At 38.8% G+C, this 23,747-nt stretch overlaps 1 protein-coding gene and 1 long non-coding RNA gene across 2 annotated transcripts in view; one reads left to right on the forward strand and one right to left on the reverse strand.

The window, feature by feature from the left end:
- The window catches only part of LOC140623064 (uncharacterized), a 49,496-nt gene extending 34,657 nt beyond the window's left edge, over positions 1-14,839 (reverse strand). The window contains exons 1-2 of the long non-coding RNA XR_012022743.1: positions 14,675-14,839; positions 8,143-8,281 (exon numbers count right to left, since the gene is read on the reverse strand). This is a non-coding gene — a long non-coding RNA (uncharacterized lncRNA). The remainder of the gene's footprint in view (positions 1-8,142; positions 8,282-14,674) is intronic.
- RAB8B (RAB8B, member RAS oncogene family) overlaps positions 1-23,747 on the forward strand; it is a 61,701-nt gene that overhangs the window by 31,367 nt on the left and 6,587 nt on the right. The window contains exons 2-6 of the mRNA XM_072809016.1: positions 14,815-14,875; positions 17,798-17,858; positions 19,710-19,787; positions 20,698-20,787; positions 21,980-22,045. Coding sequence (XP_072665117.1) covers positions 14,815-14,875; positions 17,798-17,858; positions 19,710-19,787; positions 20,698-20,787; positions 21,980-22,045 — 356 coding nt within the window. The remainder of the gene's footprint in view (positions 1-14,814; positions 14,876-17,797; positions 17,859-19,709; positions 19,788-20,697; positions 20,788-21,979; positions 22,046-23,747) is intronic.

Consider the following 23,747-nt stretch of genomic DNA (forward strand, 5'->3'; position numbering starts at 1 on the left):
TCATTCATCTGTCATTAGTTCCTTCTTCTGAGGAGCAGACCTTAGAATATTACCTTTAATAATAGACACAAGTGAGGCATAGGATTTTCACGGTAGGAGATTGTAATGACCAATCATAGCCCAGGAGCTCTTTCAGGCCCATACCTTCATCTCTGTGTTCCTCAGTGCCTAGCATAGAGTCAGGCTCATGTCAGGCTCAAGACTTCTTATCAAATTACATATTGAGGGGCACCCAGGTGGTTCAGCAGTTGAGTGCCTTCTGCTCAGGTCATGATCCTGGGGTCCTGGGGTCGAGTACCGCATCGGGCTTCCCATCGGGAGCCTGCTTCTCCCTCTGCCTATGTCTCTGCCTTTCTCTGTGTGTCTGTCATGAATAAATAAATAAAATATTTTTAAAAAAATACATTTTGGGACACCTGGGTGGCTCAGCGGTTGAGTATCTGCCTTGGGCTCAGGGTGTGATCCTGGAGTCCCAGGATCAGTTTCTACATTGGGCCCCTACATGGAGCCTGCTTCTCCCTCTGCCTGTGTCTCTACCTCTCTCTCTCTCTGTGTCTCATGAATAAATAGATAAAATCTTTTTAAAAATGCATATTGAAATTTGACCTTTCATTACTTGACTTGATTTACATCTAAGCTACACCTCACTATATCTGTTATAGGTGCTCAACTACTCCTTAGTGGATCCTTTGTGTAGCCAAGCAGTCAGTTTTCTGTTTTATAATTTGAATAATAGACTGTAGTCACACACAGACTGAGGAGTTGATTGCAGAGTTGACAGAGGCCCAAATCTGACACTTCTCTGCCTCGGGAGAGATCGTAATCTCGGGAACGTGGACTTCAACCTTGAGGCCCACAAAGACTTATCTGAAGTAGACTAAATATCCATTTTTCTGAATGTACAGTTTTTTTGCTTTCTTCTGTTACGTTCAGAAATTCACGCAAATAATTGCACTCCAATGGCTAAACTCTTTTGTTTCCCCAAAATGCCCAGTGACATCTTCCTTCACGTACCTCATTCTGCTGACAGACCATTTAGGGTCAGAAATACACAGTCATTGTGGATCATGTTTCTTAAGTCCATTGTCATATGCATTTCCTGACCTAATGGCGACACTGCCCAAACTGGGAGTGCTAACGTTGTGACCACCAGATGTGGAAATCCTGCCCCAGGCTTGCCTGAGGACATCCTTAAAATGACAAGTGTGTCTATAAAGTAATCATGTGAGTGAATAATTCTGTTTTTGCTTTTCATATTAATTACTGAGGGTTACAGTTAAGGTGCTCCGGGGCACTTTTGGGTCAGTCAAAATCTGGGTAGATGAATTTAATGTTGTGAAATGCCACCTTTTCAGTGACAGAGGTACAATTTTCACCTCAGCAGCCAAGTGTGTTTTGTTTAGCTTTTTCTCAATTCTATATATATGGCAAGACTCTGGCTCAAGCCACCCGCTACACACCCAAAGGCCAGAGTTCTCTACCCTCTGTGTCCCTGAATTTACCTTAAAATAGTCTGCCTACACCTGCTGTTTCTTTCTTCCAAATCATATCATAGTATGGGGCCTTATGAGTAGAAAGATGAGTTAAAAATATACAAAGCAGATTATATACGAAGACCACTTTTGCTCGTGTTGTTTGTGTGTGTGTGTGGGGGGGGGGGATTCCCCATGAGCCTCAGCTGAGCAGCTTTTAAAGTCCAGTGAACTCACTTTATGAAAGCTTGCTCTCTTGCCCTCTCCTGTTTTAAGCTGATTAGATTAATTGAATATGATTAATAAATTATAGTATGGCAAACTCAGAATTATCTGTGTTAATTAGGGACAGGAATAGCATGGAAAAATGAAATCTTCAGATGTTGTCTCTCCTCTTGGCTTTGTCTCTGCAGTTGCCACAAAGACGCGTCATGTGAAAGCAAGCTCACATTTCCTTATCCCTTTCTTTGTTTTTCCATACATTCTTTTTCAGGTGACAGCAAATAAACTGGAACTGAAGGAATTAGGGAAAGAGGGGCAAATTTGTTCAATCTATTTGGGAGATACTGGTTGCAGTCTTCAGTTAGGACTCTTTTAAATGGAGTGCATGAATTAGTTATTTGGTGTACTTTTTTAAAAATGCTTTTCCCCCCAACGATATGGCATTATACTCATTTTACTTTAATCTAGAATTTGAAGTATAGTTGTAGTGAGTACTACTTCAGCTATAGTATGTGTGACCTTTTTTTCCAAAATCACTTAATGTTATAGACATACGTATTTATATTTTGTTCCTGTTATAATATTATAATATAAACGCCTTCCAAGTTTCTGTATAATCTTGATAACGACCAAGGTATACTTTTAATATATTAAAATGTAATACTTTAAAAACATTCCTTCGTGGTGAAAAAGACACAAAGTCTTCAGTGGTTATTCCAGCATTGAGAAGTAAAGGGGGGGATGTGGGAGGTTTGTGTGTTATTTTCAAAGAAGTATGGGGGAAGCCCTGGGTGGCTCAGCGGTTTAGCGCCCTGCCTTTGGCCCAGGGCATGATACTGGAGTCCTGGGATCGAGTTCCACGTCAGGCTCCCTGCATGGGGCCTGCTTCTCCCTCTGCCTGTGTCTCTGCCTCTCTCTCTCTCTCTCTCTCTCTGTGTCTTTCATGAATAAATAAATAAAATCTTAAAAAAAAAAAAAAAGTAGTGTGTCTCTACCTCCCTAAAAGAAGATGTCACTCAGGGGTACCTGGGTGGCTCAGTGGGTTGAGCCTCCATGCAACTCTTGATCTGGGCTCAGGTTTTGATCTCACAGTTGTGTTTCAGCCCCACATTGGGCTCCATGCTGGGTATGGAGCCTAATTAAAAAAAAAAAAAAAAAAGATCTCACTCACTCTGGTATTTTGTGGTAGGCAATAAAGGACATTGTCCTCCAGGACCCAAGGTCAGACTGGAGACCTTCAAATGAGTCTTCTGTATCTTACTTACATGCATGTCATTTGGGGCAACCTCCTGCTTATGACCTGTTTAAAAAACATATTTTGTGTTTGTAACTTTGAAAAACTTGCCTGAGAAGAAAGACGGGTGCTAACATTCAGTGATCCTCAATGCATTTCTCCAGGGTTTGGAAAGAATAGTCTATTTTGAAAGAAGTGGGTAAAGGGAAACATAAAGTGAATAATTTCTTTTATCCAAGATTGAGGGCCAGAGTGGAAACTGCAGTTAGTTTTCTTGCTCTGATGCCCAGGTCTTCTTCTATAGTTATTGGGTGCAGGGATGGAAAGCCTTGAGTAGTGTTCTGCTTTGAAGTGGTTTAATAAAAACAAGCTGATAAAATATAATTTGAAATGTTTTTTGTCAGGACACCTGGGTGGTTCAGCTGTTAAGCGCCTGCCTTCAGCTCAGGGTGTGATCCTGGGGTTCCAGGATCGAGTCCCACATCAGGCTCCCTGTATGGAGCCTGCTTCTTCCTGTGCCTATGTCTCTGTCTTTCTCTCTGTGTATCTCTCGTGAATAAATAAATAAAATTTTGGGGATCCCTGGGTGGCTCAGCAGTTTGGCGCCTGCCTTTGGCCCAGGGCGCGATCCTGGAGTCCCAGGATCGAGTCCCACGTCAGGCTCCCGGCATGGAGCCTGCTTCTCCCTCTTCCTGTGTCTCTGCCTCTTTCTCTCTGTGTCTATCATAAATAAAAATAAATAAATAAATCTTTTAAAAAATCTTTAAAAAAGAGAAATGTCTTTTGTCAATTTTAGAAAAATTATTTTATGTGGTACTGGATGATTCTCTGAGCCATTGATATCACATATCAGGACAGCTTTCTAGAAATGGTCTCTTATTAATATTGTTTAGATTTTCTTTCCTTCTAACCCCAAACACAGGATTTGGAAATAAGGAGCATAATGATCAAATGGAAGGTCTGAGGGTAGCATTTTTTGATAGCTCACTCATTTTATGCTTTGATAGAATTACTCATTTTTTAAAGATTATTTATTTAGTTATTTGAAAGAGATTGTGTGGACAAGAGGGAGAGGTGGAGGGAGAGAGAATCTGAAGCAGACTCTGTGCTGAGTGCAGACCCCAATGTAGGGCTCGATCCTACAGCTGTGAGATGACCTGAGTCGAAACCAAGAGTCATATGCTTAACCAACTGAGCCACCCAGTTACCTCATTCTTTGTATTTGAAGGGTTAAAGTGGCAATTAGCTGGGAATAAAGGGAAATGAAATATGATGTATTCTAGTCCTTCATTAGTCCACACTGCATCCTGTAGATCTGAAATATGAGTGAGAGAAGATCTTGGATTTACCAACCCAGTTAGTACTGGGTTTTGGTATCATTGTATTCAGTTAAAAGCCAAGCCAAAGAAATAATGGATGGCAGCAGCCTCTGTCACCCTCTAAAGTAAATAAAATGTCTTAAGTATATAGAAGTGGAGAGTTTTATATACACACACACACACACACACACACATATGCATACTATATATACTGTAGAGTATATATATAATATATACTATATATAGTTTATATATATAGACAAAAGGCAAAACTATATATATATATATATAGTTTCATATACATATATATATATATATGAAACTATATGTAATGGGTCCATGGAAGTGTTTACTTCATATGCATGTAAGGTTATACTGCTGTTAACTTTAAACTTTTGTATCACGAGGGAGTGCATTTAAAAATCAGGATGATATAATCATTTGTAAAAGTTTTTCATTTTTGATTGGGAAAAACTATATTCTGTTCATGCCATTTTTGTTGATCTTTGTATCATCCTTTTACTTGCATATACTCCATCTGTTTGTTTTAACCTTATTCATTAGGAATAGCTTATTATAATTACCCATCTGTCACCCTGGCTACCGTGAGCTGTAAGTGCTGCTTAATTTTACTATACTTTTGTGGCACTAATATTGGTTTTGATCAAGAACAAGCTTTTTTGCTAACTAGATTCAGAGCACTGCAAGTTTGCAGTTATGTTTGTTTATTTTATACTCTGATCACTTTCCTTTTATCTAAAGAAAAATCAGTGGGAAAAGAAGGTGGGAGGGGGTGAGGTAGGTGTTGCAGGAAAGAGATTATGACTTGATAGTTCTTCAGTCTGCCGTAATTGGGTACGGACACTACCCTTTGCCTCCCCCCTGCCATTTAAAAAAAAAATGATTTGTATTAACTTGGTGAGGAAAATTACTAAATTTTGCATTTTGTACCAATACAAGCTGAAATCTTTCTTAAACAAGTGATTTGGAAATTTTCCTGAAAAATAATAAAATTGTAGCTAAAGTTTATTTCAGCCTTGGTGCTGATATATTACATTGATAAAATCTTGTTTTTCCTCTTTTAAGAACTCATTCTTGAAGGGAAAAAATACATAATTTGTTTTTAGTTAGTTGTATCACGTAATGTTGTTACTTAGTTATTTTATATGTATTTTTTTTTCTTCTTAGCTTTCTTTTGCCTTCAAATGAATGGAAAATATGATACATAGTCAATACTTGGAAAGATCCAAAGGATCAGTTTTACTGCATTTTTGGTGCAACATCATTGGAATGTAGTTGTAATTTTTTCCAGTGATAATTCCAGTGATTTGGCAGTATGGTTTTCCCACAGCAACAGTGTGTCAAATCAGAGATTTGCTTTTCTATTTTCATTTTTTGAATAACCACAGTATTCCCTCACCCTTAAATGAAACCAACCTGACCCCGAAGTGTCAAAGACAAACAAGAAAATTCCAGGTTTAGGAAACTGATAGTGACTCATACTGGAGAGGTTTGCCTGCTACAAAGGTATACTTTCTCAGAAACAGTGGCTGGAGCAGAAGAGATGCAGCTGATTTCATTTGGAGCAGTTTGGTTCTTGAGATGGTTTTGAATTAATAATGGGGAAAGGGATAGAAATCTCAGAGACATTCTGAACTTTTATTTTTCAGGAAAGCTTAATTCATATATTAGGCTCTTTATGAAAAGAGATTTTATTGAATGTAAAACATCTGTTCATTGAAAACCTCTAACATCCACATTTTAACAACTTCAAGCATATTACTACTTCCAGATTGAGTAACACTTAAAACATATTTCCTTTTGAAAATGCAAGATTTGCAAAAGAAACTTGTCATGCATTCATGTGGTCATTCTCAAATGGTGAACTGAATGTTGGATAATCTCTGCTGGCCCCTTAATCAGATTTAAATTTTTCAATCCTTCCTAGGTGTTTCTGCATACTTTATCTGAGTTGTAGTTGTGTTATTGCACATTTGCTATTTTTGGTGTGTGTGCGTGTTTTCTCTTGACATTTGTATAGTTCTAGCATTAAAACCTTTTGTTTGTCATTCAACACATAGATTATCTTAGCATAAATTATCATTTGGTATATAGTGAGTTGTTATTTTGCCCTTTTATTTCCCAAAGACATTTTAAGGATTAATTAGATCTTCATAACTTAATCTATAAAGCCCTTTAAGACTCTCAAATATAGACCTTACTTAAAACTATTCTTATCTGTACTGTTTTTATATCTGTCATACATACATTTATGTATGTAATTCTTCCTAATTTCTAGAATTAGTTTATGAGTTTATCTTTTGTTGGTAGGATTAGATTGTATGGGTACAAATGTCTTACACCAAAAATGCCAAAAGTTGAATTTGATTCAGTAACAAGTACAAACTTTTAAAACAGTGTAAAGATGTGCAGCTATTTCAGCAGGAAGGAGTAATATGTGTCACTATTGATTTACACCATAAATGAGGTTTAATTTAATGCTTCCTATTCATAGAATAGAGGAACCAAAGAAATCTGAAAACTTCTGTCTTTTTGGTATGATGCATGTCTTTTTTAAGGGCAGACTATATTCACAGACCACTGTGATCATTATAAACTGTTGTTAAATACCTTCTAAGCTTACTTTTTTTTTTCTTTTTGCTGCTAAACTTTAGACTTTCTGGTTTTCAAAAAGGAAACCATATTGTAAACTTGAATTTAAGCAAACTGAAAAATTAAGTGGTTCTAAATATATGCAACAAAATTGGTACTTGGTGAACATGCTTTTATGAACTTACAGAATGTGTATTCACAGAACAATGCTTTGAACTCCTCTCTTTCAATCTAAGTAACATTCTTTTTTTTTCTTTTTTTTTAGAGTGGGGAGGGGCAGAGAGAGGGAGAGAGAATCTTAAGTAAGCACTTTCCACCCTGAGCACTGAGGCCAAAGTGCAGCTTAATTAATCTCACAACCCTGAGATCATGACCTGAGCTGAAATCAAGAGTCAGACACTTAACCGGCTGAGTCATCTAGGGGCCTCAATCTAAGTAACATTCTTTATTTCTACTTTTACACATTTTCTCAAGTCCTTTATTTTGGAAAAAAAAAATATTTTAAAGCTTCAAACTGTGATTCTTATGTTTTCCATTTCAGTAATTTGTTTTTGTAATTAGAGATTTTAGCTAATTGTCCTAAAGTCAGCTACTGTAAAATCTCATTAGTCTCCATGTTGAAAAGTTCACCAAAAAAGCCTAAGCAAAATGAGGTTGTCAAAGTTGCAAAACTGGCAGTATCCACCTACCCCATATCTTCATCATTAATAATAAAAATCTCAAGAAAGGAAGTGAATGTAGCCATTTCTTTAAAGTGGATTTCAATATTTGGGACACTTTTTTCTATTTCTGGAGTATGTCTGAAATGTAAATAGACCAGCCACATAACCCATATTCTGATAGCTTGGGATCACAGATGTTTCTAAATGTACTTTTGAAACCAAGTACATTTTTCCCCTTTTAATTGTGAAAGTGCATTTTTGGACTTCTGCTTCTTAAAGTGGGTCAGAGGGGATAGATAGATACCCTGTGTTTTTTTCTTGTTGATGTATGGCACCATGAGTAAACCCAGCATTAGAATCTTTCATTGTTCTCATTCATCGAAAGGGTAAATGTCCCAGAAACTTGAGTTATTATTTTTTTTCATGGATCTCTTGACTGCAGCCAAGTGGACTTTTTATAAAAGCACTTGAGTGGGAACCAGGTATGGATCATGTCAGTTCAAGGTCCCTATTGTTTCCCCACCCCTCAATTTTCCTGGGTCAGCTTCCTTCCCCAAGTAACCCAGCATAGTTCTAAGGTAGAAGAGAGAGCTCTGTGTGTTCTAAGCTACAGTACCTACAGGGCAAAAATGCACCCAGATCACAGCGAGTCTGAAGGTCGGGACAACTGGCTTGTTCCAGAGTTGTGAAAGCCAGAAGTGGTCCTTCTTCATACTTTTTCCATACTGCAGCACAAAATCAGGGCAACCTCCCTGTGCTCTTGAAACAGAAAAGATTGTTAGTAAATAAACATCTGTTGGCTGACTAATTTGACATCAGTGTAAAATAATTTTGTCAATCTGTTCCCTCTCTGTGTTAAATTATATCTAATTTGTGGAATGACAGGTGGCCCAGTACTGCTCACTCCAAGATCTGTTAACTATAGACTTAGGTCAAGTTCAAAGATTCCTTCCCTCTGTTCTACTGGCCAGGCCCTCTCTTCAGCTGCTTCCAACCACACTGCTGGTTTCTGAGAAATAGCTGATAAGCAGTGCTTTAGGCAACTGCTCACGCCAGGTTCCTCCCAGAGCCTCACTGCCAGGTCTTTGCCTGTTCTTGTTAACTTGGGGCGCCCCAGACAATGCAGAGGCCTCAAGTACAACTTTACCTTCTCCTGAAAGGTGCAGGGCACAGTTCCCCACCCCCATCCTGAGGGGGAGGGAGGATATCCTCTTCCTTCACCCACTGGAATGGAAAATCAGAACTCCTTTGTTCCTCTCCTAGAGTGCCACTCCCAAGTGACCAAATGTGTATTCTTTCATTATTCTTAGCCCAGATAGAACCTTCTTTTTCCTCCAGGAAATGCCCCTGAACTCACTGCTTGAAATCTAAATGGCTAGCACTCCTTGCTACCCTAAGCCCTCACTTTCTGAACTTGATCTAATCTTGCTATCACCCACACCCAGTCACCAGGGGCTCACAGGCCCTCTGTATATTGAACAACGTGGGAGTGAGGTAGTGTCTGCTTTCTCCCCCCCACCCTGCCCTTGACTCACTCCCACTAAATGTTTTAAATTGCCTTTCCTCTAAATCTGGTTTCGTTTTTCTACTGTCATGAGTGTCTTCAGATGTCATTTCTTTCAAATAACTACTTATTGCTTCTTAAAAATTAGGAAAAGTTTCAGGCATACAAAAGTGTACCTAATATAAAACAGTCTCACATTCAGGTACCATCACTCAGTTTTAGAAATAATATATGATAGAATTGAAGTCCTCCTGAACCTCTCGTTAATCACCTCTTCTTCTATTTCTTTTCAGAGGTAGCAGCTATACTGATTTTGTTTTTTGTTTTTTTTTTGGGGGGGGGTTGTTTGTTGTTTTTTCTTAAGATTTTATTTATTTATTCATGAGAGACACAGAGAGAAGGCAGAGACACAGGCAGAGGAAGAAGCAGGCTCCCTCGTGGGGAGCCCAATGTGGGACTCGATCCCAGAACTCCAGGATCATGCCCTGGGCCAAAGGCAGACAGATGCTCAACCATTGAGTCACCCAGGTGTCCCTGTACTGATTTCGTTAATAGTCCTTCTCCTGGATGTTTTTATACTTTAATTTCACATGGATGTATATGTAAATGATACATACCATGGTTTTTGGTATTTTTGAAATTCTATAGGAATGGTTTGAGTCTGGGAAATTTCTGCAGTTGGCTTTTTTCAGTTCATATTATGTTCTTAGATGCCCCGTGTGTTGATAAATGTGACTCCTGTTCACTGCTTCTGGAATCCCCTGTGTACCAAGGTACTCTCCGACTCAGGGATGTTCCCTTTGTTGCTAGTGATTTGCTGTGGACTCTTAAAGAGCAGGCCTCCCCCAGGGAGACATGGACATCTGTACACGCCTCTTTGGAAGGCCTGATCTTTAAATGCCAGGTTTGATTTTTGACCCCCCCTTTTGAGTAAGTCTTTGTGAAACTGATTAAGTTGCTATATCAGCCTGGGCCTCAGTTTTCTTAGGCACACAAGGAGGACCGAACTAATAAACCTTCTCTGAGGTTCTTTCCAAGCCTAGAATTCTGTGATTCCTTTCCAGCTTGCTTCTCTGCCTCCTTATAGTGCATAATGTATATTGGTTATGAGCTACTGTTTAGCGTGAGAATCAGTTCGGAAAAAGAGAGAGAGAGAGAGAGAGAGAGAGAGAGAGTGTGTGTGTGTGTGTGTGTATTTAAATTCAAAATGAAAATGACTTGGAGCCCCTTGGGAATGTTTTCTTACAATGTAGGTTTCCTATTTTATTGACTAGATAAATATTAATGACAAAACTGGCTCTACTTTAAAGCCATTAAAATGTTAATATTGGGGCATATTCCAGTAAACATGGAAGCAGTGATGGAGTCTTCTCTCCTGAGCATAGATGTTGGGCTGTGTTGCCAGCTGGGCAGGCTGCATGAAGCCTGGTGGCTGATGGATTGCTCATGAGTTGGGATGACTCAGGGTCGTCATTTTGAACATGAGGTATCGTATTATGTGCTGCCAAGAAATGATGCTTTCTAAACGATTATTGAAATATGAAGAGCTTTTCTTTTTACCCTAAGCATAATGCCCTTCAGAAGCTGTGTTTTTGAGATTGTATAGTCCTTTTAAATTAAAAAAAAAAAAAAAAAAGTTGCTCCCTTCTTGCCAGAATGAGCTGTGGTTCTTGTTGCTGTTGATATGATAGTGCCCTCCTTCTTTGCAATCTCTGATCATCTGAGGCTAGGGCACAGGCCAGAGCTTTGGAGCTATAGTCTCAGGGACTCTTGGGCAGTGAAGTTCGTGATTTAGTGCAGAGATATTGTGGCAACTATCTGGGTTGCTCATTATTTTTATTTTTATTTTTTATTTTTTTACTTCATACTTTCTGTTTGTGGCTAAACACTAGATGAAGTAGTAGAGTTATCACCAACCTAGTAACATACATGTTAGGGTAGTAGTGATAGCTGTTATGATTTGTCCATTTCATATAGCTATGAATATAAAATTTTACTAATTGATAGATTGGAGTATTTTTCCAACAGACGCTATGACTGATTCAACAGCTTTTCTACTCTCTCCTATTTTTAGCAATCCTATGGGTCAGGGAAGTGACCCAGCTCAAGGGATGGGTCTTGATTAATCTAAATTTAGGGATGAGTTTAGATTAATCCAATCTTGGTGACTACCCATGGCTGTGATTGGTTCCAAAACTCAGCATTAGGTCCTAGGACATGACATTCTTATAGTTACAATTCTAGAAATGAAACATGAAGGAAAGGTTGCTGGAGGCCCTGGGGAAACATTTCCTCACTTTGAAGTGAGAGGTGCAGGAAGATGATATCTTTTCTTCTCAGTATTGTTGTTGTGGTCAGGAACCGTTATCCGTCAGGGGATGAAATTGATAGTCCCAAAAGGGCAGAGCCAAAGGAGGTACAGAGAAATGAGCCGGAACTACTGGATTGAGCCATCCCTGAACCACTGGGCCTATTCTATGAGTCAACAAATTACCGTAAGCTAGTTTGATTTGAAGTTTCTATTATTTGCAGCAGAAAGCATCCTAATTGATATAATTACATTACTATATTATAACTGGTTATTCTAATTCTGGAGTAGTCTCAGGAAGTTATCTTTTCTTTAAATTTTAAAGTAAATGTTAATCCAAGGCGCCTGGGTGGCTCAGTCGGTTAAGCGTCTACTTCTTCTCAGGTCATGATCCCGGGGTCCTGGAATTGAGCCCCACATTGATTGGGCAGCAGGCTCCTTGCTCAGCAGGGAGCCTGCTTCTCCCTATCCCTGGCCTGGTACTCCCCCTGCTTGCGCTCACTCGCTCTCTCTGTCAAATAAATAAATAGTTTTGTTTTTTTTTAAGTGAATGTTAATCTACCATGTGGTCTACTGATGTTATTGTTAAACTAATTAATGTAAAGATCTTGATTTTCATTGTAGTAGATTTCTTAGCAGGCTTACTATTGTCACTATAGTATACTAAAAAAACTTTGAACTTAAAAAGGTGTTCTTAGTTCTCCCCACACCTAGTAGAATGTAACCTTTACTTACTTACCTAAGAGTATTTAACCTTTTATCATCTACTGTATACGTGTTTCTCTATGCAGTCTAACTAGCAAAGAGAGGATGGATGGACCCCTTGCTTAATTTGAGAGCAATTCAGAGTAATATGTTAACAAAACCAAATAGCACAGGAAGAAACCAGGACTTGCCACATCAGGGATGGACATAGCCGAGTTGAGAGCTGAGAGAGAGGCCTGGGGAGGACCCATGGGTAGAGTGAAGTCCTCAGGGAAGCGGGCAGAGCCAGGTGAGCCAGGTGGCCATGCACATGCAGAGAGGAGGAGGTGTGGGGCCAAGCAGGGAGGTGTGTGGTGGCCCTTGGAGAGAGGCCCTGAGGGTGACTGTCAGGAGAGCAGTGCCTCTGAGAGGCTGTATTGCCAGGCAAAGGAAGTTGGACCCATAGCTTCTTAAGTATCCCGGTGCCATTACCACAGAGATTGTGAACAGTTATTCTGGCAGTGTCGTGCAGGGAAGTTAGACCAGGGAAAGATGTTGGCACAGAGTCCTGGGAAGCTGTTACCACAATTCATGCATCAAGTGATAAGAGCTGCAGGATAATAGCATCTGAATATGTAATATCTTACATTTATATGGAATTTCAGAGTTCCCAAACCACGTTTAAACACGTTATCTAATTTATCTAATTAGGTCCCCCTCCTTTTTTTTTCATGGATGAGGATACAAAGGTTCAGTGCAGTTAAGCAACCTCCCAAAAGTTCTCAATGACAGAACCCAATCTACAGTCTAGGTCTTTTGAGTTTCAGGTCCAGTGCTTTTCGATAATAATATAAATGGCATTTTTCATTTTTATTTTTTATTTTTTTTAAGGATTTTATATATTTATTCATGACACACACACACACACACACACACACACACACACACACACACGCAGAGGGAGAAGTAGGCTCCATGCAGGGAGCCTGATGCAGGACTCGATCCTGGGACCCCAGCCCTGAACTGAAGGCAGGCGCTAAACCGTTGGGCCACCGAGGGATCCCCCCATTTTCCATTTTTATGAAATTTAGGTTGTACTGTTTTGTCTATCAGCTGGCTCCTGACAGCAGTGTAAACAAAAGCTAAATACCACAGCTCCTAACTCTTCTAAACATTGAAAACCTCTGAATAGTGAAAAGATGGTTAAGTATCACAGATAATGGTAGAACTTCCTCAAATTACAGAAAGGTAACCCTTCTAACAAATACAAAAAACAAGAGGCTGGATCCGTAGAAAATTTCCTAAATGTTTTTAAATGAATGAAGAGTGTTTGAAACTTTAGGGAGCCTCCAAGTGGCAGCTTTTATGGGTGCTATCAATATTTATATGTAGAAACATTGTAGTAACATAGCTGTTGAAGGCTTTTCTCCCCCCACCCTAGCCCCCCAAGAACAGCATTTAGTGTTTAAGTCAGTTTAGGGGATATGTAATTGACATATTTTCTTGAAATGTCCTGGAAACCACTTTTAAGGGGCTCTGGACAGAATACAAAAGAATAGAAAAAAAATCTAAAAGCTGAATAGCCAGATGATAAGGATTTAGCAAATTGCGTCCAGTTGTATTCGTTAACTTGTCTCTTCAGAGAGTAGCAGCTTATTGCTGATAAGTGATAGAGCGTTCTGATGTTTGTCAAGGATTTTGTGGTTCTTTGTATTGAAATTGCTAAGCGAGTTTTGAACTACCATAGTCGGGGGGGAAAGCAAGTGAGGGAGGGTTGGACTTTTGACCCCCAAATGACTTTCACATGGTTCCTGGCAGGCCTGCTTGAGTGCTACTTACAAGTTAGAATCACCTATTTTAAAATTAGCAGTGCACAGGTCCCACCCTTGACCAACTAAGTTAGAATCTCCGAAATTGGGGAAAGGAGCAGACCTAGTCATAAGTAGTTTTTGAAAGTTCTCCAGATAATTTTAAGTTCAGCCATGGCTAAAAACTATTCTAGCTATTTCAGCTCCAGCCAGTAAGATGCAAGAAACGTTTATTAAAATGTACAAAAGAGGGACGCCTGGGTGGCTCAGTGGTTGAGCGTCTGCCTTAGGCCCAGGGCGTGATCCTGGAGTTCCGGGATCTAGTCCCACATCGGGCTCCTGCAAGGAGTCTGCTTCTCCCTCTGCCTTTGTCTTTGCCTCTCTCTGGGTCTCTCATGAATAAATAAATAAAATCTTAAAAAATATGTTTAAAAAAATAAATGTACAAAAGATACTTGCTGGCTGTATAAAATAAATACGCAGATTTTCCCATTCTTGAACTGAAATAGGCAGGTTTGGGGGCTTGAGGTTTTGTTTTTTTCCTTAGCCAGTTGCAGATCCTAAAGAACACATGGAAGGAGATGGAGGAAGACATTGTAAAGAGGTCCCACGGTGATTTTTAGGGAAGGATGGGGCAGGAAAGGGGGTAGGAATCATTGTTTATATGTATTTCAGGAAGCAGAAAATATGGCATGTTCTCAGTCTATCTAAATTACGTAACTTTGAGGGATGTGATCCATTTGTATCAAAATAATGAAGCATATAATACATTGCATTTAACATGTGTGGGAATTCTTTGCAGAGTAATTAGCATTCCTTTCTTCAGCCTGTATTCAGAGGAAACATACCATTCACACCCTCTCTGTGTTCACATTTTCCAGTGCGTTGGAGAGCTTTTTTTTTTCAATAGAAATCTTTGTCCTTTTCCTAATAAGACTTGGATTATATTTGGAGAAATTTAGTATTTCTTTCTTTCTTCTTCTGGCAGGAATTGATTTTAAAATCAGGACGATAGAACTAGATGGAAAGAAAATTAAGCTTCAGATATGGTAAGTAAAAAATAAAAATAAAAAATTATACACAAAGTTTCTACCTTAATCAGGAATTGAAAGTGGGAATTAAAATGTGAATTGTGGTGAGTTAGAGGTAACTTATGATAAATAAAACATCTATTCCTTATCCGAACCAAGGGGAAGTGGGTAACTATTCAAAGGTTTCTCCACCAAGAATGGGAAGGTAAGGAATGATCTTACAGCTGAGAGAGATCTGAGACCTCATTCTTCCCAAACCCTAATTTTGTAGGGAAGGAAACCAAAATCTCAAGAGTGCATGCACTTTTTCATTGTAGTTGTTGCAGCTTTGAAAACAGATAAGGCAAGAGTAGTCAAGTGGTAGGAACCCTGAATGCGGGATCCCTGGGTGGCGGCAGCGGTTTGGCGCCTGCCTTTGGCCCAGGGCGCGATCCTGGAGACCCAGGATCGAATCCCACGTCAGGCTCCCAGTGCATGGAGCCTGCTTCTCCCTCTGCCTATGTCTCTGCCTCTCTCTCTCTCTCTCTCTCTCTGACTATCATAAATAAATTAAAAAAAAAAAAAAAAAGGAACCCTGAATGGGTTCTTCTATGGAAGTACAGATCTAGGTTCTAGGTTCTACCCCTGAACTGAGGGCTTGGGCCAATTGCTTCCCTTCTTAGGGCCTGTTTTTCCTCATTGGTAAATTGGTTGGTTAGCCTGAAGACATCTAAGTTCCCCTCCACATCTGACACTTTATATTTTCATGTTTCTTCTCTTTAAATAAAAAAATGGGGATCCCTGAGTAGCTCAGCGGTTTAGCGCCTGCCTTCGGCCCAGGGTGTGATCCTGGGGTCCTGGGATCAAGTCCCACATCAGGCTCCCTGTATGGAGCCTGCTTCTCCCTCTGCCTGTGTCTCTTCCTCTCTCTCTCTCTGTCTCTCATGAACAAATAAATAAAATAAAATAAAAAATGAGGACCACTGAACCGATCCAGTGTGTAATGATGACAGCAGTAGACAAAGCTTAGAAATTTAGAGCAGCATAGATTAAGAAGCAGATAGGGCAAAATAGTAAAGTAATTTATATCAGCTTTTTCCTTGGGCTCTCTTTCTTCTTTGAATCTCAGAACCAGGCTAGAACTAGAGCATGATATTGAAATCCACTAGTCCTTCTTTTACAGAGGAAGAACTTAGGACTTAGAGTGGTTAAGTCCATCAGAGAGCATCTGTCTGGGTCAATGATAAAGCTGGGATAATGACCCAAATATGGAGCATTGTGTCAGCTTCATATATTAGCCTAGTGTAGTGGTTCCCAGTATATTCGTTGGAAAACATGGTGAAGGTTACCATAGGTTTCCCTTTGCATCTATTGATATTCACTAAGAGGCCAGATACTTTAAAGATACTAAACTAAAAAAAATTTTTAAGGAGAACCAAAGAGAATTTCTGACTGTGCTGAACAGTCCTGAGCATAGCACCAAGAAGCATTTCTAGGAGCCTGTGGGCAGTCAGCTAGCAGTCAGCTAATTAGAACTTAATATAACATCATAGCACTATTTATCAATACTCTCAACAGCAATAGACTACATTCAGTTTTCACAGCCTACATTTAGTATGGCAGGGTTTTTCCTCCATCCTTACTGCAGAGCTGGTTCTAAATAAAGTAGTATGTTAGACCAAAATAGTTGGTTGGCTCAAAGTTACTTGGCTTCTGTTTTCCCCATGATGTGTTTGCCATATACCAAACTCCGGTGCCCTGGGTATCTAATCCTGACCAGTGAGAGAATGACAAGATAAGATGAATACTGTGGTGGGGAGCCTGGCCCTGTCCTAAGCAGCTGAGACCTAAGATGCTTAAGGGTGTTCAAGGTTCTGAGCTATTTAGTGGTTTAGTGGTAGGCCATAGCCCACCTGAGCCTGTTACCTCTTCTGCAGAATGAGGATGGGGGTCCTACCACTATACTGGGCTGTGATGGGCATCATGTGAGCACAGATGAAAGTATTTTGTGAGGTATAGATGAATGTTAAGGTATTTATTAATGTTTTTGATTTGTTATATTTCCCTTGGGCCTCCATCTCTTGTTTGGGTTGGTATGCATCAGAATTATAGTATATTTCCACAAATGCCTCTCTCTCCCCTGCAATTAAATTGTACAATTTAGTTTGCCTTAGTAGCACAGGGAGTGGTTGTGCGTGGCAAATTTAGAAATACTGATTTTCCCAGATACCAAAGAAATTTGACTCCCTTTAGAGGGATTGTTTCAATCAACGTAATGAGAAATTTCTGAATTTTTCCGAATGTATTTTAAGAGAATGCCATCAGCCAAAAAGCAAGAATACATGAAAGCTTATGTAATTTTGAGGTGGTATTCATATTTTAAAATCTTTGGAAACATTGTCAACCATTATGTGTGAAACTCCAGGCTCCCATTTAATCCCAGGCTCTATAACTGAAAAAGTTCTTGAGGAGATCCATTTGAGTGTGCTCTGCTGAGCAGAATTTACACAGTAGTAAGTCCAGCCCAAATGCTTGCTTTGTACAAAAATCAGACTTTCAGTCAAGAGAGCAAAATGCCTTAATCATTAGGCATTTATAAAAAGAATTATAACTACCTACAGGGATCCAAGAATTTAGAACTATTCTCTATTCTCTCCCACGTGTGTTTGACTAATAGAACATGCCAGTTCCTAGCAGGGCCATGTATTTTCCTGTTGCTGCTTTTATCATGAAGGTCCAAGTTTCCCACCAGAGTCATTGTGAGCTCCTGACAGGCCCCTGTGGCCACCTCCGCCTCCAGCTCACAGACACACAGCAGGCTCTCCTGGTGTCCCATTCCCCTTTCCCTTGAAACCACTGCTTTTGTGAGCAGACCAGAATTCTATCCACAGCTTAAGATTTCTCTTCAGTGATGCTGGTGATAACTTTTAAAACCACTCTCTCCTTTGTTTCAAATTTTAGGGACACAGCAGGTCAGGAAAGATTTCGAACCATTACAACAGCATATTATAGAGGAGCCATGGTGAGTGTGTTTAAGGGTTTTATAACTCTTCAAGTGAAAGTAAAACATGAATATTCATTTGTCAAGTTCATAGGATCCAAGCTAGAGTCTGGTACAATGGGGGAGATAGGTTTGGGGATATGGAAACAAGACATTTAAAGGCTTTTTGTTGGTTTTTTTTTTTTTAATGTTCTTTGTTTAGTAACTGCATGTTTTGCCATTGGTCTTCATAATATTAATCAGGTAATTAACTTGTAGATGTTTTGGAACTCCTGCATATGTTCTGAGCGATTGTATATTTTTGCAAAAGCTGGGAGACCAGTTAAAGACAATGACAGTAATTCAGGTAAAGGCTAATAGATGAGAATATGAATAAGGCCATGCATGAGAGTTGGAGGGTCAGAATCGGGCGATATTGTGGTTGTCAGGCCTACAGGACTTAGTGACTCCCTGGCTATGAGGAGGTAACTCCCAGGGGTCTGCTTGGGCTGGCTGGCAGGGTTCTATTGCCCTTTAACAAAACGAGAATACAAAGAGGAAGACAAGACTTAGAGGGGACAAAGACAAGCTTGTGTTTTACTCAGTTGAATTTTGGTGACCACACGGGACATTTGGGGGCTGCTATCCGGTCATTGGTCTTCAAAGCACATCTGACCCTGTCTATCTTTTTCATTTCATCATGTGCCCTTCTCTGTCGGATCTGTGCACTCTTACCAAGCTGACTTTCTTTCACTCAGTCCAGTGAGTTCTGGGCCATTCTGGTCAGCAGGATACTCACATTTCTGTTGGTGTTGGTACGGTGGCTTTCCCTTTCACCCCAGCCTCAATTCCATTGCCCAGTTCAAGTCTGCTCAGACTTCAGGTCTTGGCTTTACTGTCATTTTCTCAGGGAAGACTTCCCTGACCAACCCATCCCCTCAACCAGATTAGATCGGCATTTGTACTCAAAACTCCCCATACTTCTTTATAGTAGTTGTCAATGTTAAAACAAATTGAATAATTATTGGTTTATTGTTTTCTTTGCTAGCCGTCCATGAGAGAGGAAGGGGCCTTGTCTGTCTTCTTCACTGCGAGTAGCACAACATATAGTATAAGGCACATAGTACGTGCTCACTAAATACTTGTTGAGTGGATAGACAGGTACATCTAGCACTTAACACAGGAGTGTGGTCTAGTGATAACAGATTTTGGAATAGTTAGCATACAAGTGTCAGTTGATATATTTAGAAGATAAACCTTTTAGAAATAGAAGATATGATGGCCTTTAAAAATATGATGACAATGCCTTTCCTTAAACCTGTATAACAAATGTATTATAAAAAAAATGTATTATATTTTAAGTGTCTATGATTTATGTAGACAGTGACACTTTGAACAGCCCATATAAGAAATAATTTTTTTAAGTGAAAAAAGAAATAATTTTAAAGCGGTATGGATCTGATCTTAGTACAGAAGTAAGAAACAAGACATTTCTACTTGCAATAAACAAGTACACAACAGAAGTGATTATCTCTTTCTCTCATCACTATCTCTGTTTTAACTTAAACACTCCTTCAACTCTAGTTGGTGCTGATTCTTATCACATGCAGTCAGATATAAAAGGTGTATCACCTTTACCATAATCACTAATTCATTAAAGGTTAACAGTAGAAATGTTTACAGACTATTTATTTACATGGTGTGATAGTGTAAGAATTTATTTATTTATTTTTCCTTCTTTGTACTTTAAAATTTTTATTACAAATCCCTTTTAATTAAAAAGATAAAATAAAGGACAAACAAAAGGTTTCTGGAGGGTAGGAGTACACTGACATTATATTCTATAACTTTAAGATATATGAAATACTAAATAAAGTTTTTTTTTCCTTACAGGGAATTATGCTGGTCTATGACATCACAAATGAAAAGTCCTTTGACAATATTAAAAATTGGATAAGAAACATCGAAGAGGTATGTATGGGAGGAGAATGATGATAGTAGAGAGGAGTCCTGCTGGGTGCTTGCTAAGGGCTCCTTCTGTCTCTGGAAGCGGCAGCTGAGCTGCTGAGAAGTAGGGCATGGGCAGGTCAGGCCCTCTTGTTCTGAGAGCACCACAAACAGAGTGATCTCTGGTGCTGCCAGTCCGACCACTGTCAGACGGGGAGGTACAGAGAGAGGAGCAGTTTCACAGAATTTTAAACTTGGGCCAGATCTTGAAAATACTTTAATACAAGTCCCTAGGTTACACATGAGAAAACTGAGGCCAGAAAGAAGGGACTTGTGCTCCTATAGCTTTAGCATCTGACTCCCAGAAAGATATCTCTTTATTCTAGCAACTTATCATTTTTCCTTTCTAACATTTTCTCCATCGTAGATATTTGAAATTTGTTTTAATTCCAGGTTGATTGGTATTAAGATTTTTTTTTATGTCTTTGACATTACAGAAAGAAATCTGACTTTAAAGTCATTTTGTACACATTTATATTAACTTACATGATTTAATATTTTGTGTAGTTCAGAATCCAGAATACTTTCTCCATTGGCTCACTCACTACTATTTTCTTTTCTTCTTTGTCCCAAACTAATATTTGGAAGTTTTGTTGTTGGATAACCATAGATTTTATTTCTGTTTGTTCATGTACAAAAAAAAGGCCTAAAAATGGCTGCAAGCCTTTGGGGGAAAAGTTTGCATAGGCTCTTTGCTGTAGCTTTTCCCTCCTCCCATCTTTTAAATTTTTCTCTGCATCAGCCCTTGTGTTGAGCAAAAGATTATTTGTCTTATTATTAAATTTATGGATGTTTCTGACAGGTTAGGATTTGTTTATTGAATAACTGTGTTTTGCTCAGGCTGTTTTTATAACATACGATTTTCTCCTTGCAGCATGCCTCTTCAGATGTTGAAAGAATGATCCTGGGTAACAAATGTGATATGAATGACAAAAGACAAGTGTCAAAAGAAAGAGGAGAGAAGGTAAATTTGAACCGAATGCATGAAGATTGGAACCTATTCACATGAAGCATTTATTTCCTCAGTATTACTTAATTATTGATTTCAGTGTGAAAATTATCTGTATTTTAATCCTTTAAAAAAACAACAAAGAGATGTAATCCATACTTGAATGGTATGAATTAGTATTCAAGATCCAGCTCCATATACTGTGTAGTCATGACTCATTCCTGAAGAATTTGCTGTTTTCTGGGAGATACAAATTGCTCCTTTTTCAAATTCCTGCAGCTTTAGAGTTCAGGCTCTTTTCTTCCACATCTGTGTGAAAATGCCCAGTTTTAAAGATCAAGTAAATCATTCTCTTCAAATAAAAGTAATAAGATAGGAGAAATTTAAACAGTAATCATTTCCAATTCATTATTTTTTTCCTAAGAATATTTTACTCCATATTAGATTTAGGTCATTATGGATAAACTACTTTAAGTTACCAAACTGTGGGTGTCATTTATAGGCATTTCTCTATTTTGTTATCCTGAAAAATAGCAAGAGTGTATTACATGTACATATTTACTCCCATGACATTTTTCTAAATTAGCTTAGAGGCTTCAGTTTTTAAATCTTGGAATTTTGCTTTAGCCTTTTTTTAGTGATACATGCAATATATATTTTGTTTTTAAATCTGTCTGCGAAGTTTTTTTCCCTTAAGAACGTTCATTTAATCTTGTTATTTTAAATGAACTGGGAGCTTTTTGGAGTAGATAGAAATAGAAACTAAATAAAAACAAAAAGCAGTGCGTGCTCAGTATTTAAAGCTTTCATTCTTTTATGTACCAATTTATTAACAAATAATAAGTCAGTATAGTAACCATTGGAGAGTTGTACTTTGGGTCAGGTGAAAGGGATCAGTGAAATCCCCAATTAATGATAAGAGCGGGTATGTGTCTCATGGTTTTTCTTGTAAATATATTAGAGAGCTAAAGTATAATAGAAAAAAAGAATTACTTAAGTTATGTTTTGAGTTGAAGTGCTGCCATTTTATTTATGATGATTAAGTGAGATGTCTACATTTCAAACATAGAAAGCAAAGAAATTATGGACCACAAGAGTTCTCCACTAGATCCTCTACCTTTGAGACTTTGAACAACCTAGAAGATGGAAATGCTTTTTATATACTGAAGTAACTTGAATGGAATTTAAATGTCTGTTTGCCTTTCAGTTAGCAATTGACTATGGGATTAAATTCTTGGAGACAAGTGCAAAATCCAGTACAAACGTAGAGGAGGTAAGAAGGAAACTTTCCATGATTTATTATGTGGTAGCATTAGAGCTTAGGTCTCTGTGTTCAAGTGGTCCTCCAAGACTTGTCATTTTCTTAGTGAATGCCTTCTGTGAGCTCCACCTCCATTTTGTGAACTTTTATGCTTCTAACTTTTATTGTGGACCCAGGTTGTTGAATTTCTAGCACCCAGCTCCCACGTGGGCTATAGGAGATTGCTCAGTTAAGATTCACTGAACAGAAGGTAGAAGGTCCTTCAAGTTCAGCTTTGACCTTTGTTGGGGAAGCCAGAAATCCTGTACTTGCCGACCAAGCACTGTGTTCTGCTTATTTATCATGGTTCATGTCATCCTTTAGTAGCCTATAGCAGGAGAATCTTAATTACTTTCATGTCTGTACTCTCTCAAGAGAGAATTAAACTGATTATTTAACAGATTCCCTAAGATTAAGCATGACAAATTGTAACACAACAGCCGTTAGTAGAAACAAGCATGTTTATCAGAGATTAGTTTTTTTTTTAAAGATTTTATTTGTTTATTCATGAAAGACACAGAGAGAGAGAGGCAGAAACATAGGCAGAGGGAGAAGCAGGCTCCCCGCAGGGAGCCCGATGTGGGACTCGATCCCAGGACTAGGATCATGCCCTGAGCCGAAGGCAAGAGCTCAACTGCTGAGCCATTCAGGCATCCCTATCAGAGATTAGTTTTAATAAATTTTCAGTAAGTGAACTGTTAAAGACAACCAAATCATCCAGAGTCTTCTAAGAATAGATTTTCTTTACAAAGGGCAGAATTGTTGATAATATTTTCTTTCTTTAAAACATTTTATAGGGGTGCCTGTGTAGCTCAGTCAGTTAAGCGTCTGCCTTTGGCTCAGGTCATGATCCCAGGATCCTGGGATCGAGCCCTGTATCAGGCTCTCTGCTCAGGGGAGAGCCTGCTTCTCCCTCTCCCTCTGCCTGCTGCTCCCCCTGCTTGTGCACACACGTGCTCTCTTTCTCTCTGTCAAATAAAATCTTAAAAAATATATTTTAAACTGGTCGTAAAAATGATACATGTGTGTTAATACATATAATTCAATAAACTGTAATATTAATGGTTTTGTAGACATTCAATTTCTTAGGTTACTCACCATTTATCATAACATTATGGCTAAAAAATCGACATTTAAATTACTTTATTGGCTAGGGCACACTGATCTGAACTTTTTGTTTTCAATAACTAATACTAATTTTTCAGGTTGGCTAATGGATGTTAGGAAACAGGAAGCTTCTGTTGATTTATTTACACAAGCATAGATAAGCAGAAAAATACTTCCTCCTGCTTACCACAAAAGGATTTCCTTCCGTCAGAAAGAGGGGAGCCTCTTAAGTAGAAGTAGGAGAAAATTTGTTCACTGAGATGGCCTAGATTGGGTTGCTCTCACAAAGTGAACTCCATACCCTGGCTTGATGGAGCAGGCTTAGTCTCTGTGGCTGTACCCTGATCACAATCTGTGGCTTACAGAGAGCTTTGAGTTATGGAAGTACAGAGCGGGGAGGTGCCCAAGCTGCTTATTTTGACCAGGTATTCGACTGAAATTAGGACTTTTCCCCGAGCTTTATTTTAGTGTAGTTAGCTTTTCATAAAAACTGGGATCAGCTTCTTTAGAAATTTAGATTCAGAGGTGACCAGTGTGACAGTAGAACATTGATAATAAGTGATAATAG

The sequence above is a fragment of the Canis lupus genome, chromosome 32 (genome assembly GCF_048164855.1).
Source record: "Canis lupus baileyi chromosome 32, mCanLup2.hap1, whole genome shotgun sequence".
In the NCBI taxonomy this organism is placed as follows: domain Eukaryota; kingdom Metazoa; phylum Chordata; class Mammalia; order Carnivora; family Canidae; genus Canis; species Canis lupus.